The sequence below is a fragment of the Nannobrachium achirus genome (assembly GCF_963921795.1).
Source record: "Nannobrachium achirus genome assembly, chromosome: 8".
Classification (NCBI taxonomy): domain Eukaryota; kingdom Metazoa; phylum Chordata; class Actinopteri; order Myctophiformes; family Myctophidae; genus Nannobrachium; species Nannobrachium achirus.
The window spans coordinates 42,869,515-42,886,410 of record NC_137817.1 but is presented as its reverse complement, the minus strand read 5'-3'; the positions used below and the strand labels follow the sequence as shown (position 1 = coordinate 42,886,410).

General features: G+C 48.0%; 1 protein-coding gene across 1 annotated transcript in view; it reads left to right on the top strand.

The window, feature by feature from the left end:
- Positions 1 to 1,857: 1,857 nt before the first annotated feature.
- rtn2a (reticulon 2a) overlaps positions 1,858 to 16,896 on the top strand; it is a gene marked incomplete at both ends in the record, with an annotated part of 32,281 nt that continues 17,242 nt past the window's right edge. The window contains 6 exons of the mRNA XM_080731897.1: positions 1,858 to 1,888; positions 2,796 to 2,849; positions 5,476 to 6,081; positions 11,473 to 11,532; positions 12,068 to 12,211; positions 14,396 to 14,689. Of these exons, the coding sequence (XP_080588023.1) occupies positions 1,858 to 1,888; positions 2,796 to 2,849; positions 5,476 to 6,081; positions 11,473 to 11,532; positions 12,068 to 12,211; positions 14,396 to 14,689 (1,189 nt within the window). The remainder of the gene's footprint in view (positions 1,889 to 2,795; positions 2,850 to 5,475; positions 6,082 to 11,472; positions 11,533 to 12,067; positions 12,212 to 14,395; positions 14,690 to 16,896) is intronic.

The window sequence follows — 16,896 nt, the reverse complement described above, 5'->3', positions numbered from 1 at the left end:
TTGCTATTTAGAAGGGAAAAAAGTTTGTTTTATACATTTTATGTATTTTAAAATGACATCACCTATAATGCCATGCACAAAATAGGGGTGCCAGGTTGGAAGTGCTTAAGAATGGGTGTGTATAGGCCTACTGTATATTTTCTGTCACCACAAGTTGACCAACTACACACTGCCCCCTAGCATCAGTCATCCACTGTGACCCCATCATCCATTATGAGAAAGGAGCCTGTGAGACAGACAGTGTCTTTGCATTATTTATAGATAGTCTCTCTACAGTATGCTAGATTATTTGCTGCAGTTAATTTGATATCATATCATCAGATAGAATTATTATTATCCATTATTTTTCTGCATTTCTACTTTATTTCTGAGATGGTAGCAAAGAGGGTCGGATTCGAACCTGGACCAGCTGTGGGAAGGACTACAAAGTTATTTATTTTATGTGGTATGCTCAATTCTTTATTAATATAATTTATATTGCACATGTTCTATTTTCATTCATGTTTTGTGATCAGAGGATATTATAGATGTTTCTCCATTTTCCCTCTCTGAATATTTGAACTGTCTGAGACTGTCAGAGTAGTCTTTCCCTTAAGGCAGACCATGTTATGGACTGAGAGAATGAATGGGAGGAGGCTTTATAACGGTGTGAGTGGCAGGGTGGGACACTGGGTCGGTCTTTATGGCAAGTTATGCTCCGTGCCAAAGAATTGCTGATCTAAAAGCTCACAGCACATCCCAATATAGGCTTTAGACTGTGGTTCTCAAATTGTGGGGCAAACTTTGGAAGGCAGTCATAGCCACTTGGAATGTGATCTGAAAAATCTAACCCATACATCTTGATTACATGACCCCATAGATGAATACCAGTTTGAGTGAGTTTTAGAGAATGAGCATCCAAAGAATACAGGGGGGAAAGATGATGTTGTATGAGCTACGGTTCAAGGTTTATTGGCCAAAACATTAAGTGGGCAGTTGTAACACCACAGCATCTCCTAGTAATAACGAGGTCAACATATAAGATGCTGATGTGAAACCATACGAGGATGAGAGAGGTGGACACGTGAAGGATCATCAACATGATGACTAATGAATGCAGGACAGCGTGCATGCGCGCACGCATACACACACACACACACACACACACACACACACACACACACACACACACACACACACACACACACTCTTGTAATACTATACTTGTGAAGACACTAACATATTGGGACGGTGATTTTGTGAATGTCGCTTAAAGGTCACATTTTCAAGCACTGAAGTCGAAAATAGACGATCTACACGCCGCGTTGTGAGGTTGTAATGTACAATTTTCAGTGCGCAACACAGGCACACAAATAAGCATGAATCAGACCCTAAACCTAACCTGTAAATGTCTAATCCTAACTTTTTTTCTTTTTTTTTTACACAAATTGAACAACCACCAACGGAAAAGTATCCTCACAATGTCTATTTCTCAAAATCAGGGGTATTGGTCTTCACAAGTATAGTGATACAAGTACACACACACTCTCCTTTGCCCCTGTTGTCATTTCCCTGCAGATATGATGATGTTATCCTAGAGAGCGGCAGAGGGAGAGAGGAGTGGGTGGAAGGAGAGGAGGGGAGGGGAGGGGCTGCAGAGCAACAGAGAGGAGGGGTGGGCTCATAGTAGATGAGGGAGGGAGGATGGAGGGAGGGAGGGAGGGATGGAGGATGGAGGGAGGGGGACTCGGGGGACCAGAGAGAGAGAGGGGAGGCAGAGAGAGAAATCCACCGGTCCTGAGGAGAGAGAGAGAGAGAGCCGGCGAGGGAAAGTGGGGGCTTCCAAATTGGCTGAGCCCAGCGATGCCTTGATGGAGCATGGGCCAGGTTTTAGGATTCTCCCACTGCCGTGAGTCTGTCTCTCTTGTCTGTCTGTCTGTCTGTCTGTCTGTCCTGTCTGCTTACTTGAACGAGTTGTGTATTTTAAGATCTGTCTCTTTGCAGCATCCTCATGTATATATTTCTGCTGAGCACCCTGTTTCTTGCTAGCTGCTATAGAAGCATCGTACTGTATGTGCTGTGCTACAGTCCTGCTCTCTCCTTCCCCTCTGCTGTGCGCTTGCAACACATGGTGGACTGGGGTTTATGCGGCGCTGTAGTGGCTGCCGTTGTTGTCGTTTCCATTCAGCTGCAGATGTGTGTGTGGGGGGGAGGTGGGTGGTGGGGTTACAGTCATGTTAGGCCAAGAACGGTAGTGTGTATTGTTGCTTTTGTGTGAAGTTTAAAAGGCTACTTTGCTGCAGTCAGACTGTATCTCCTTGACGTGGCGTGATGCGCCAGCAAATATGAAATCACAGATAATAGTTTGTGTTTGTCTGTGTGTTTGTATCGTTCCTTGTGTTGATGTATTAGCTCGCCTCATGCTGGCTGCTAGCTAATGTAGTGAAGGCCTTTACTCCCATGTCAGCATAGTGAGCTGTTTTCATATGCAGTTAAATAATTTATGTTGGACTTATTCTGTAGGTCAATTTATTGATCAACCTTTTGTAATGGGATGGGAACATGAAATTATACCCGTTAATGCATGAAGCAAAAGAACAGCCGTCCTCCATCTACCAATCTGTTCACTTCACAGCTCATGAGCGTTTTCCTGAGTCAACATTAACCTTTACATTTTTATTAGGTGTGATGAGTTCCAACAATGTGATGTTTTAGTCCTACAAGTGTCCTTTTGTTATTCAATCCCTGCAAATAAACTTTGACTTTTGCGTTTTAGCGGGCTTCATATTGAAGTCAAGCTTTTTGTTTTCTTCCAGAGGAGTACGGCTCAGTAGCTTCCACGCCAGACTCCACACCCCCCTGCACTGATGGTAAGAAGAGAGTACTTAAAGCTCTTAACCTATTTAGACCTGAAACACCTCTGCGTTCAAGCCGGGAACACTGTGTGTAGTTGTTGTTATATACAGTATATCATTGCTGCTTTTGGGCAGAAACCCCTTATCGCCATAATTTCACCTTTTGATTTCTTCGTAAAATCAAAGCTCTACTCAATCATACATGCATCACACAAAAGTATAACAAATTGCAGATCAAAAAGATTTTTTATTTTATTTGAATCCTGAAAAGTACGTTTTGGAAAGACAATAGCTAATAAATTGAGAACCGATCCTGCCATAAAGTAAGGGCGCTGTTTTTCATTTGACGATTGGTTCCCAGTAAGTAGTAAGTAGCCTCTGGAACCAGTGGTTCCCAAGCTATGGGACTGAACCATGACCTCCCAGTGTCAGGGCGGACACTCTAACCACAAGGCCACTGAGCTGATCTGACATGCATCATCTACACATATTGAAGTTGATGATGATGTCTGTACTAATATGTCGAAGTGGACTTCCACTGCCTTTTTTATATATATAATTGCTTGATGTTAGGAAAGGAAGCGCTTATCAAAGACAGTTTTATGCTTTTGATGCTTCACCTGTTTGTACTGTCACACAGGTGGGCTTTCATCTCCCACACACCTGTGTGACACATCAGAGATCAAACCAAACTAATCCTTTTGGGAACTCATGTTACAAAGCTAACACTATTAACCACATGAAGTACATGAACTACTAGTGTACCTATTCTGGGGTGACTATTTAGCAAAAATAGCCAATCTTCAAGTCTCGACACGTTGTGACTTCTGAGCTTATTTTCTGAGATATTTTGTATAGAGGGGGGGAAAAAGGACAGTCCTAGCATCCTAGAGTCCTGGAGACTGGTCAACAAGTATGCAGGGTTTAAGTTGTGTAATACCGAATATAGTAAAAGAAAAATAGAAGTTTCTAATGCAAGTTAGAAATGTCCTTATTGTCTCCACCAGCCGAAGGCTTGGGGGAGAGTATGTTTTCCCCTTCGTCCGTCCGTGTGTGCGTGCGTCCGTGCGTGCGTGCGTCCGTCCGTCCGTGTGTCCTCGCAGTTTGTGTGCAGCTAATCTCAGTCATCGTTGGCCCGGTCGCTGCCAAAGTGAGCACACACATTCCCTGGATGCCAATCTAGAACCTCTGCCCTAAATTTTTCAAATGGGCCTTTTCTAGCGCCACCTAGTGGCCGATGTTCGCAAAACACATTTCTGTGCACTACTCTTACAGATTTTGTCCAAAAATCCTACAAATCGTTAGGCAGTATCTCGACAGTCATGTGATCGACACAGATCTGTCCGCTTTTGCATATTCCTTCCTAATTGGCTAAGATTGGCTTCCAAAGTTTGTAGGATTGAGCCGTTTTGAACAAATGCCTCAAATCCCAAACGCAAAGTGCAATTATCATGAAATCGCGCACACACGTTCCCACTAGGCCGAGGAAGAAATGCCACTTAATTTTTTTTTTATCAGCCTCATGGTGGCGCTATAACAGGCCGATTTGTGGTTTTACCTATAACTCCACCGATCAGTTTCAAACTTTGTAAGCGCACTCCCTAGAGGATAAGGATAAACCTTTGCCCTGCATTTTTCACATCAGCCTTTTATAGCGCCACCTTTGGGCCGACTTATGTAAAACACATTTTTGGATATTACTCCTTGAGATTTTATCCAAAAATCACGCAAATCGGTACACAGTTTCTCTATAGTCATGTGATCAAGTCAGATCCGTCTGATATTTCATATTCCATCCTGATTGGCTAATATTAGCTTCCAAAGTTTGCAGGATTGCTCCGTTTTTGAACAAAATGCTTCAAATCATCAACGCAGCTTGCGATTACCGTGAAATTTGCCACACATATTCCCACTAGGTCAAGGAACAAATGCTACCTTTTTTCACATTGGCCTGTTATAGCGCCACCAGCAGGTAGAGTTTAGCAAAACACATTTTTGGAACACAATGCTTCAAACCATGCATGCAGCGTCCGATTTCCATGAAAGATCTATGGTGAAGAACATATGCCACCCTTTTTACATTGGCCTATTATACAGTAGCACCACCAGGACACACGGCCTGGTGGAGACCTGTGCTCAGAAGAGCACTGCTTCTAGTTTGTTTTGTTTTCTGACCCAATTTCAATTTAGGATAAGTTCATCTCTTTGGTGCATTAGCTTGTGTACAGTATATTCAAATGTTGCTTCTTTCTGTCTGTCTAGTCACTAGCACTAGACAGACTCTAGTCTAGTGCATTGGTTCTCAAAGTTGGGGGGGAGGATTACCAGGAGGTTCCCAGCAACATTTGTTAATATAGCGTTATAATCATTTTAACCACTTAAAACATATGTTATACTTTTATACTTACGCAAATTGCAGTTCATATAGCGCATAGTGCCGAGCTATGAGCTGCTTGTTCTGCTATTATACATTTTCAACTCAAATCTTTGCTTCTGGAGGTCCCTGAGTGATGGGGTCTGCGGCCAAATAAACACCAATTTGGGGGTCCATGACATGAAAATGATTGAGAAACACTGCTCTAGTGAGTATAATGTGTGAGGCAAAATAATCATGGAGTTTCCAATTGTCACATTGATTCAGGTGGAAACGACGAGTCTGAGCTGTACGAGCTGCAGACCGCCAGAGAGTGGTCCGACGACGGAGACGAAGACCAAGAGGACGACGATGACGGACTGGCCTCGTCGCCGTCCTCCTGGTTCACGCCCCGCCAGAACTCCCTGGAGCTGACCTTCTCCTACATCGCCATCGCCGAGGCCGAGGCGGTGGGCACCTCGCGGCAGCTCCGCGACGCTCGGCGCAGGGGCGCCGGCGCCCGAGCGAGCCGCGCCGCCCCCTTGATCCGCGCCGACACCCTGGAGACGCTCTTGGACTTGCCCGACGTGGAGTGGAACCCCCACGCCTTCCTCAGCCGCGAGGAGGAAGAGGAGGCGGCGCTGAGGAGAGAGCAGGAGCGGTCGGAGGAGAGGACGGCGGCGCGGGAGGTGGAGCGTCACGGACAGCCTGCGACCAGCGCCGGGCAGCCTTCTCCTCTCCAACCTCCTCCACCGCACCCTGAACTACATGTAGAACCCCACCAGGCCAACGAGGAGATCCAAAGAGAGGAGACGGACCGCTCTCTGCCTCCGTCGCCTCCCCGAACCCCCCATCCGTCCCCCCAGGAGCACGGACCCTCACAGAGCCTCCAGGGTGAGAGAAACGGGGCCAAAAGGTCACAGGGAAAATTGGGTGATTACTATCCTGGGGTCTGAAAGTTCTGGATTGCTGTTCATGCAGAAACATATTGGGAAGGGTCTCTTTCTGGTCCTTTATGTGTGAGTGTCACCCTTGCTTTCCGGTCCTTGATATGACTGGGTGCAGAGTGTCAGTGTCACCGCGGGCCGGCAGAAACCTAATGTGCTTTGACAGAATACAGTAACTGTGACCTTGACTGTCAACTGAGCACACGGCTGAATTAGAACGGCGGTTCTCAAATTAGGGGTCCGGGGGAAGCCCAGGGCAAAAGGAGGAACAGTCTATTTTAGAATAATGTTGACAACGGTTGACAAATCTTCTCTTATGGGGGTTCCTGGCATAAAATCAGCAACAGCCAAATACATATCCATTTGGTGGTCCTTCACATGGTGGAAAGTAACTAAGTACATTTACTGAAGATTTACTGTACAATTGTATACTTAATAAGTACATATACTGTATATTACTTGGATATTTAGGCTGGTTTCATTTTTTCAAAATCCTATTCAATGATGGGAATATTCTAAGTCCGTGGCTCAAATGCCAAATTAAACAATGCGAAAAAGGTTGAGAACTATACTGTTCTATAGAAACCATTATACTGCGTTCACACGGGCAGCTATAAAAGACACAAAGTACATATCTGTGGCCAAGTCGCTGTTGAAGTGTTGATCAACAGGCTTGTTGATGTCAAGCAGGAGACAAATATAAAGCTTGGGTTTAAAAAGAACATGGAACTGACTGACGGAAATAATTGGTTTCCCTCCATTACAAGCAGGAGTTGTGTGAAGGGAGAAGGTGAGTGAAAATAGTTAACCCAGTAAAACCTGAGACCCATTCTACAAATGCCTTCCAAATCTGTAGTTCTCAAACTTATTTCATGTCAAGGACCCCCAAAATGGTATGGATCTGGCCACGGACACCCCCAACCCACCCCGCCTCAAAGTTATTAGACATTTTTCAAACTCTTTCAAGATCTTTCGCGAAATATTCAAAAATAGCAGATGTACAAGCGTATTGTATTTCTCTGCCATTTGCAGAGATATATACCAAGTGTGTCCCTGCAAATACTTGGTATTTCTATTTGATATACCTGCAATGGCATCTGACACTAAACATCATCGTCAAATGATCCCCGTCATACAGTATGGTGTTGTCAGGATACTCCTCCAGCGTTCACATGTTTTAATTTTGTGTATTTGCTTCATTATCTTGGCGTCTCTGCGGTTGGACAGACCGTAAACATGTTATACCAGTATCAAAATTATCAAACCAAACTTAAGTCATCATGCTTTAACCACATTAACCCTGTGTCTCGGCCCTCATGTTTTTATGTGAGAATGTCTGGGAACTTCTAGGGCGATAAGGGGACAAAAATGGTTATTTTCAGAGATGTGATTTGTTGTAGTTCAGTGGTTTTCAACCAGTGGCCCGGGGACCACCAGTGGTCCTTGAGGGGGTTCCAGGTGGTCCCAAGCTAAATGGATCTTTAACTCCTGAGAGTGTAAAATGAAACCAAATGGACCGTTATGGGTCCATTTGGTTTCATTTTAACACTCTCAGGAATTAAAGTATTGTTAAACATCTGCACTACTTAATTTACAAGAAGTCTACACAATTATAATTGTTATTTTGGTCAACGTTGCCTTTCATCTCTCCTATTGGTAGCAACGTCGATATAGCACGGAATTGTGGACAGAATCGTATCCAACGGTGGTCCGTGGCTCAAATGCCCAATAAATAATGGGCCTCAGTATGAAAAAGGTTGAAAACGGTCGGGTTCCGAACGGAACCCTCGTTTATTTAATACCGGAGGAAAAGGTCCCCCATTGGGATACGGCGCCATCTGGCGATGCAACAGAGTAAAACTCATATACTCCCGTACGTCAAATATCTTATTTGTCGGGAGGGTTGTCACTCACAAACGAGGGCGCCGCCCCCGAGTGCATAAGGGTAACCCCGCCTGTCATGGCGTCCTCTAAACTGCTCCTCTGCCCGCAACTTGCGAACCGAGGGGCCTTAATCTGGGGGACCTTTTCCTCCGGTATTAAATAAACAAGGGTTCCGTTCGGAACCCGACCGTTTATTATCATACCTCCAGAAAAGGTCCCCCATTGGGATACATACACTCCCCGAGAAGCCATGAACCGACAAAACCGTCGTACACACGAAGACCAATTCGCCGCCGAACAAATCTCACTAACGGAGACCCCTTTGGACAAGGCCCAAGAAGTTGACACACCCCTAGTGCTATGGGCCTTAAGTGCCTCCGGCACTTCGGAACCCGCACAGGCGTATGCCAACCTAATGGCATCCACAATCCACCTGGACAAGGTGGGCTTGGACACCGCTTTTCGCTGACGGGCATTCATGACCACGAAAAGCTGAGAAGTAGACCTGCAGTTCCCCGTCTTGTCACAGTAGGCCTTCAAGGCCCTCACAGGACAAAGACAATGGAGACGCCTATCCTCCTCCGAGGCAAACGGAGGAGGGTGAAAAACCGTCAACACAACAGGTTCCTTCGGGACCACTCGGTTCTTAGGAATAAACCGCAGATGCGGTTTAAGAAGAACCTCGGAGTCATTATTGAGAAACCTCATACAATCAGGACTCACTGAGAGCGCATGAAGGTCACTCACCCGCTTGGCTGTAGACAAAGCCAGCAGAAGAGCCGTCTTGAAACTCAATGTTTCAAGGAGGTCCTCTCAAGGGGCTCGAAGGGTGCTCGGCAGAGACCCTCAAGAACCACCTGCAGATCCCAAGCAGGGAACAAAGCTCTAGTCACAGGTCTCAAACGGTCGACACCGTGCATGAACTTGACCACCTCAGGGACTTTAGACAGGCCCTTGCCTGACACCCCCAGGTGACAGGTGTCAATAGCCGCCAAATAACCCCTGAGCGTAGAGAACGCAAGACCCAGGTCCAAGCGGTCCTGCAAGAAAACCAAAACCTTCTGGGCTGGGGCCAAGTGAGCCGGCTCCTGGAGCGCACACCAGTCCAAAAAGGCATTCCACCTTCCATCATACACCGCCCTAGTGGAGGGGGCTTTAGCACTCTGAATAGTGGCTACAACCGCTGGTGAGAAGCCCGCGGCTAGCAGGTTCTCCCTCTCACGGGCCAGACCCACAGGTCTAGGGCCTGGGGGTCGGGATGGAAGATCTCGTCCCCCGCCTGGCGCAGCAGGTCCCTGTGCAAGGGGAGCCGCCAGGGGGACTGGTAGAGCAGTGGGGTGATCACAGACCTCCACACGCCTCTGGATGGTGCCACCAGAAGGACCTCCAGGTTGAACCTCCTGATCCTCTCCAGAGTGGGAAGGATCAGTTCCAATGGTGGAAACGCATAGAGAAGGCCCGCCGGCCACTCGCGTGCGAATGCATCCACCCCCAGAGGAGAAGGTCCCCTCACTGTGAAGTAAAAGGGGGGCACTTCGTGTTCTCCTGGGACGCAAAGAGGTCGACTTAGAGGTTGACCGAACCTGGAGAAGATCTGCCTCACCACCGCCGGGTGGAGAGCCCAGTCCTCGTAACGAGGCTCCCCCCTGGATAACAGATCGGCGCCGCCGTTCTGAAGGCCCGGGACATGGGAGGCTCTGATGGACCTCAGGCGCGGCACGCACCAGAGAGTCATCTCGCGCGCCAGCTGATCCAGCGGACGCGATGACAGACTGCCTTGTTTGTTAACACAGTACAAGACGGTCGTGTTGTCCGTCCTGACTAGGACATGACAACCCAGAATAAACGGCTCGAAAAACTTGAGCGCCAATTAGATCGCCATTAACTCCAGGGAGTTGATGTGGTACTCCAGCATCACAGGGGCCCAAGAACCCTGGCTGAGCGCCCCTCGTAGGTGGCGCCCCACCCCGAACGGCTGGCGTCGGTGGTAATCACCTTGCGTGACACCACCTCGCCCATGGAGACACCGCTCGCCAGAAACGCCTCCTCCCGTCAAGGGACTAGCGTGCCCAAGCAGTTCTGGTTGACCACCACTTTCCTGCACCCCTGTAGGGAAGGAATCCTGAGAGATTGTGTCCACCGCTGGAAAGGTCTCATATGAAACCTGCCCAGGCGTAGAAGTTGCACGGCCGAAGCAGTCAGCCCCGTCAACTTCATGCACTCCTTTGTACCTGACCAACCGGTCTGGCTAAAAAGAGTGTAGGCATGCCAGGAACTTGTCCACCCTCTCTGGCGAGAGACGGGCGGACATAGTGGTCGAGTCCAGAGATATCCCTATTCCAGAAAGGGATGCAGCCCCCCCCCCCCCCCCATTCTTTTCTGAACCAGGAAATATCGACTCCAGAAACCTAGCCGGTTCTGGTCTCGCGAGAACTCTACTACAGCACCATTGCGTAGTACTGAGCTTATTTCCTCACTCAGAGCCTCTGCTTTCAACCGCGGGCTCGAGTGTAAATACCTCTGCTGGATAGCGGGGGTTGGTTCAGGAATTGCAATCTGTGGCCGCGTGTTACCGACCGCAACACCCATTGCTCGGATTGCACAGTCTCCACTGTTTATTAGCATACCTTCAGGGGTATTAAATAAACAAGGGTTCCGTTCGGAACCTAATCGTTTCGCACAACGTGCTAACGTGTTGTGAGACGAGGGAGAAACCGTTAGGTTGCACGGGGGAGAAGGAACGTTGGGGATTAGCACTTCCGTATCCGGGAGGCTCCCCTCCGTATCCGGTGACGGCCGCGCCAACGGGCGTGACGTCAACACGTTGAACGGTGGTGGAAAAGAGAAACAGAAAGAGCATTCTGCGAGGCATGGTTCGTTACGTAAAAAACATTTACCCCAGCACGGGGAAAAACGTGTATACGTTTAAAACCTGATCTGAGGCCTTTAATAGTTCCTTGCGGGGAAAATTAGGCCAACTCAAAACCCCACACACCGATACTGCTTCCATCTTGAACTTCGGGTCCCACCTCCTGTCCTGCACTAGACTCGGCACGACGGTGCCGTTTAGTGGAGGCAGAGGAGAAACCGAACCACTGTGAACCGCCGTTAACATGGGTGGGAACCTTAGCATGTCTGAAAACCCATTCTGATTGTAACCGGTCTGCATGACTGGGAAATCTGTTATCATGAGTGAGTAGAGAGCCCTGCATGGGCTCCATTGCACTAAGAGGTTGCATGCGATATGAGGTTGTCTGTGCAAGTGTAAGAGTAAACAGCCAAGTTTGCTCAAACACTCTAAGAGACATTGGGGACAAAGGAGACAAAAACATTTTCATTGCCCCTGCATGGGATAAGGAAAAGAAATATCTGCGTCTGGGGGAAGGGGGCCCCTGTGCTGTCAGGGACCCCTGTACCCACAGTCCAAAGTCATTTACGCCACCTCCTCCCACAGGCCTTGCGGGAGGAGTCCAGCTTGGCGTCCCTGAAGAGTGTGAAGACGCATACGTTACAGGTACACAACACTCAATGCTCCTGTTCTGAACTGAACTCGGCACGACAGTGCCGCTCAGTGGAGACAGAGGAGAATAGCACAGAAGAGAAGCCTTGTTATTGTGACTAATAGCAAGGCAGGTGAGCCCATTGCAAACCAGGGAAAAACCTTTAATTGTCATCAGTTTGCAGGACTGGGACAATGTGTTATCCTTGAGTGATCAAAGAGCCCTGCATGGGTCTCATTACACTGACTGGCTGCAAGCAGAGAGAAGGGTCGTCTGTGCTAGGGACTGAGAGGTAGGGATACAAAAAACTTTGTTTTAGCACCACACTCTTCACTGATGACATAGGCAAATTCTACTGAACAACGGAGATTTTCATTCCCCTTGCGTGGGAAAAGAGCTCAAACGTCTGCGTTTGGGGGGAGGAGGACCGTGTGCAGTCACGGAACCCAGACCCCGCGGAGGGCTAGGCCCTCGACCCTATGTCATCTAACACACCCACTCCCCACAGACCTTGTGGGAGGAGCTGTGTTTTGTGCGCTTGGGCGCAAGTACGTGGTCTCCTTGAGCCCCACCGTGCTACGGAGGAGCTCAGGACCATCGCCCACGAAGGTCGTAGGGTGACCAGACAAGGCCAGCACGACCTTACGGATCCAACCCGTCCCCAGCGCAGCCAGGTCGACTTTAGTGTAGAAAGTAGAAAAACCACAGGACCAGATCCGGGTGCCGCCGGCCCAGGTCCCCTTCCACTGGCACAGTGGACCCCGCTAGCCGCCCCCGGCGTGGGAGCGGCCGGGCGGGCTAGCAGGCTCTCCTCCCTGGAACGGCGGCCAGCCGAACCGGAGGGAGAGAGGGCGAGAACCGGCGAGTGGTCCCGCGAAGTTGCAGCCGCCCGCCGTAGGGCACCAGCGGCGCGCTGGCGCCCCCAATAGGCGTTGTGGCTGCAGGCTGCGGCCCGGGGCGAGAAGCAGCGCTGGGGCGCCCAGCGCCGCGAGCCCCGGAGGCAGAGTGTCCGGTGGAAACGAAAATCCAGGCAGGCCACAAAGCTAGCGGAGGCTAACTGGAAAAAGGCACAAACAGCGGGCACCGCTGCGTGCCAAAACAGACCTGTCAGGAGAGGCCCGGAGCCCTGGTCGGCGAGGCCAGGGCGGCGGGAACAAGACAAGAAACCGGACAAAACAGTGGAAATTCCTAGCCAGCTAGAAAGTACCGATAATAGCGACACCCAAGCTAGGGCGCGCTAGCAAGCAGTGCCCTGAGAGGGCCTTCTAGCAGGAGGCTACCCAGCAGTGGAACAAGCAAAGCAAGGCTAATTGCTAACGCTCGAAAGACTCACCACATGATGCAGGCCTGAGGGATCGTCGAGGGAAATTTCCGAAGGTGGGTGTCCTCACCAGCGATAAGTCTCCTACATCCAGGCAGACCGCACTTCCTAGGAACCAAGGATAGCAGCATGCTAGCCGAGGGCCGTGGAGTGGACATCGTGGCAAGCTAGCAGGGAGCTAAGCTAAGCTAAGCTACAAACAGCTAGCGGTCGACGACGGTCTGAGGGATGAACAGCGAGACTTTACCGCAGAGAAAAGTGAGTAACACCGAGAACTGAAGTGGAGAGAAGATGAAGGAATAAAGATGTATAGTAAATATTCTATAAAGGCCGATGGCCGACTTCCTAGCCGCCGCTTCAGGCTAAACTTTACAGAATAATTGAAGAATTGCTGAGTTTGCTCTAGTTGTGTTGGCAGAGGAGCAGAAAGAGGACGCCATGACAGGCGGGGTTACCCTTATGCACTCGGGGGCGGCGCCCTCGTTTGTGAGTGACAACCCTCCCGACAAATAAGATATTTGACGTACGGGAGTATATGAGTTTTACTCTGTTGCATCGCCAGATGGCGCTGTATCCCAATGGGGGACCTTTTCTGGAGGTATGATAATAAACCACTGTTTTAGATGGATAAAGAGTTCACCTCATGTTAATTTTGTTGTAAAACAATGGTTCTCAACCTTTTCAGTCCACGACCATAGACTGTAAAAATAATATGGACGACGCAAAGCCATTGGTTTCTATGCGGCGAAAATGATGCTTTTTTGTCCCTTGTATGGGTGTCGCCATCATTGTTTGAATGGTACCCCAGGAATCATAAGGAATGCTATTGGCTGCCAACGGTCACGTGCAACCGCAGGGATACATGGGAGAATGTGGTCGGAGACTCCCGAAATAAAGAGCACGAAGAAGAACACAGCAGGCTGGTATCAGTTTAGTTGGCCACGCCCCCCGCAACTTTATCATCAATTTAAACATAAATGGGACCATATTTGCACAAAACGCATATCATGGTAATTGAAAGGCAGTTTTTCACTAGCAACAGGAACCATAAAGTATGTATGACGATGTTTATTAAGGTTAGAAAATCAAAGAGGAAAATGAATGGGGTCCAGTGGATAACAAATCTTTTTTGGTACCTCGCGGGGGGAAAACAGCGCAACTAGCGGCCAGATCTTTCTCTTCCGGGAAAGCTTCATGAATAATCCAGCCAACTACACCCCTGGCCACGACCCCCAAAATAATCATATTTGAACTGGGGACCCCCCCCACCCTGTCAAGCACTAAGAGTTGAGGCATTACCTTTTGTAAAACACAGTTCTATTGTGAAAATAGCAGATCTACATGCTTACAACGAGAGGCGTTGTGAACTTGTGAGACGACGTGAGCATGTAGATCAGCTATTTTCACAATTTCTGCCTCTAATATTTGACAAATTGTCCAATGTTTAATTTGTCATTTTAGAGGTATTAAAAAGTCCTTAAATTGTCACTTCAGAAACGTGCATATACCCCTCTATACACTTAAACTTTACATTGGTTTGTTTACTGTCCTTCTAGTATTGAGTCAGACTGAGCATGCCCAGCAGGATGAGGTCGGCAGCAGCGGTTGCCCGGCAGCAGGAGCCGCAGCCGCGCCGCCCGCCGAGCCCGAGTCTCCTGTCGCCATGGAAACCATTTCAGTCACACTGCTCACATCCGTGCGACCGCGAGGCGGAGCCGACGGAGACACGGCATCCGCTTCCTGTGTCATCGCCACCGCCGGTCCAAACACTCAGGGAGAGCTGGTCAGCGACCACTGGTACTCAGCCCTGAATCTGCCAGAGGAACCGACCGTATGCGTCCATATAGCAGGTACTGTTGCACCGTAATGTCATTATTGCACAAACACCATAGAAGTATGTTTTAAGAAGCCTTTGGGCCAGGGGTTCCCGGATATTGGTCTGCAAGTTGCCTATTTTAGGCAATTTGGGACCTGTTTTTATAGCCCATATCTTCCAAAAGATTTTCAGAAGTCCCCCCTCTCAATTTTTAATTCTCTTCTGAGTCTCAAGCTGAAATGTTTGGGAGAGGTAGATTTGTTGAATCAGAGTATTTGTTCTCTCTATTCATACACATCTATATACCACTTACAGTATATTAGATTCTCTGTACTAATTAAAACAGACCTTGGCACGTTACCCATTGTTTTTCCTGCAACGCCTTGCAAGCTTGTAGATCTGCTATTTTCAGCAAATGTCGTCCCCCCCCCCCTCTGGTCCAGGATACATATGGCTCAAGGGGTTAACTCTGTCCTGTGTGTGTCCATGTCATTGTCCATGAAGCTGAGTGTAATGCTTCGAATCAATGAATCTTAATCAATACTTGGGCTAAAAGAGATATCGTTTTTCGCCTTCACAAACTGCCGGGCCACACAGAGCGCTGCCTGGCCCCCAGAATAGATCCTTCTCTGGAAGCCCAGCGTATTCCATTATGTCTCCATGGTAACCGGCCCATTACATGGGCTTGTACAGTATGAGTGATGGGCTAATCGTAGGAAGAATATTCCTGGCCTGGCTGGTAACCAGGATTTATGGCATAACTGCGGACTTCAAAGTATGTCTTCGATTGCCATAGAGAGAGGAAGCAAGGTGTCTGCGTGTTTGCCCAAAGTGCATTGTCCAAGCACACAGTGCTCTAATAAGAGAGAGAGAGAGAGAGAGAGAGAGAGAGAGAGAGAGAAACATGACCCGGGGAGTTGAAATCCATCTTGTCTTCCAATTTGGTGCCAACACTTGAAGTGGAATGTCACTCACTGTTCTTATTTTAGTGGCCCAGGGTTGGATGCACATTCCAGCCTCAGTTTGTAGTGATTTATGTGTGGTCTGGTTGGTGACAGGGAGTCAGGGTGGGATTGGGTAACTAGTAAACTCAAGTGAATACAGTTTAATGGGGTGCATCTCTCCACTCCGACATGTCTCCTTTCCGACATGTCTCCATTCCGACACTAACCCTATCTCTACCCCTAACCCTAAACCTTAGGCCCATGGGGAGTGTCGCCACTCCGACAATAAGAAGTCCATTTCGGAGTGGCGACATGTCGGAATGGAGAGAGCCTCCCAGTTTAATGTACCGTACTTTACTAGCTCCTGCTTTCAAGAAATAACCGCATCACTTTACTAGTAACTGCAATATAAATGTAATTATTTGCGTTACAATTTTTTTGTGTGTGCAAAAAAACAACAACTCAACTTTCATCTATTGTTTCAATCCATCGATTCGTTTTGCCAGAACGTCTAAATTACAGACATCTGTAGCATACCAGCCAGGTCTACCTTTATATTTTTTATATATGTAACAGTAACGGCATTACTTAGCTGGAAAACCTAACTAGTTATGGTACTTGTTACAACAAAAAGTAGTTGCGAGTTAGTTCCAACACTGATTAACCTCTTATACCCTACAACAGTATATATATACTGTACTGTTGAAAGCCAAATAGCGAAAATAGAACTCATGTATGCAATGCGTTGTGAGCTTGTAGATCAGCTATTTTTTGCCAATTAAATGTTCAGCAAATGTTCATCCGGTTTTGCCAAATGTTAATTTCCAGTCTCTCTCCACTGTCACTGTCAAGAAAGGCAAAAACGTTCACATTGGATTGGAGGGGATTTGCTGAGTGCCGATCCATGTCCGTCACAAGCCAGAGCCTAGAAGCCAAATTCTAATGATGTGTTACAGATTGATATGAATAATGATGACATGCCGAAATATGTGACTGCCTTGTGGACCGAACATCCACAACATGGTCACATATTTCGGTAGGTCAACAATTTCATTGCGACACCACTATGCTGGAGGACAGAGGAGGCAAGGAGGCAGAAATTTGAGTATTGAAATTCCATCCCATAGCCTCTCTGTAATGGGCTAGTTAGTTGCTAGGCCAAGTAAGGATAGACTGGATCTCATAGCCCGGAGCAACGATTGGTCTGTAATTTGTTAGTCTGTTATTAGGCCAACTGGCTGATGACCAATGGTGTCAGTGGTAACATGTCATTAGGTCAAACACCCTTTGGTCCAAC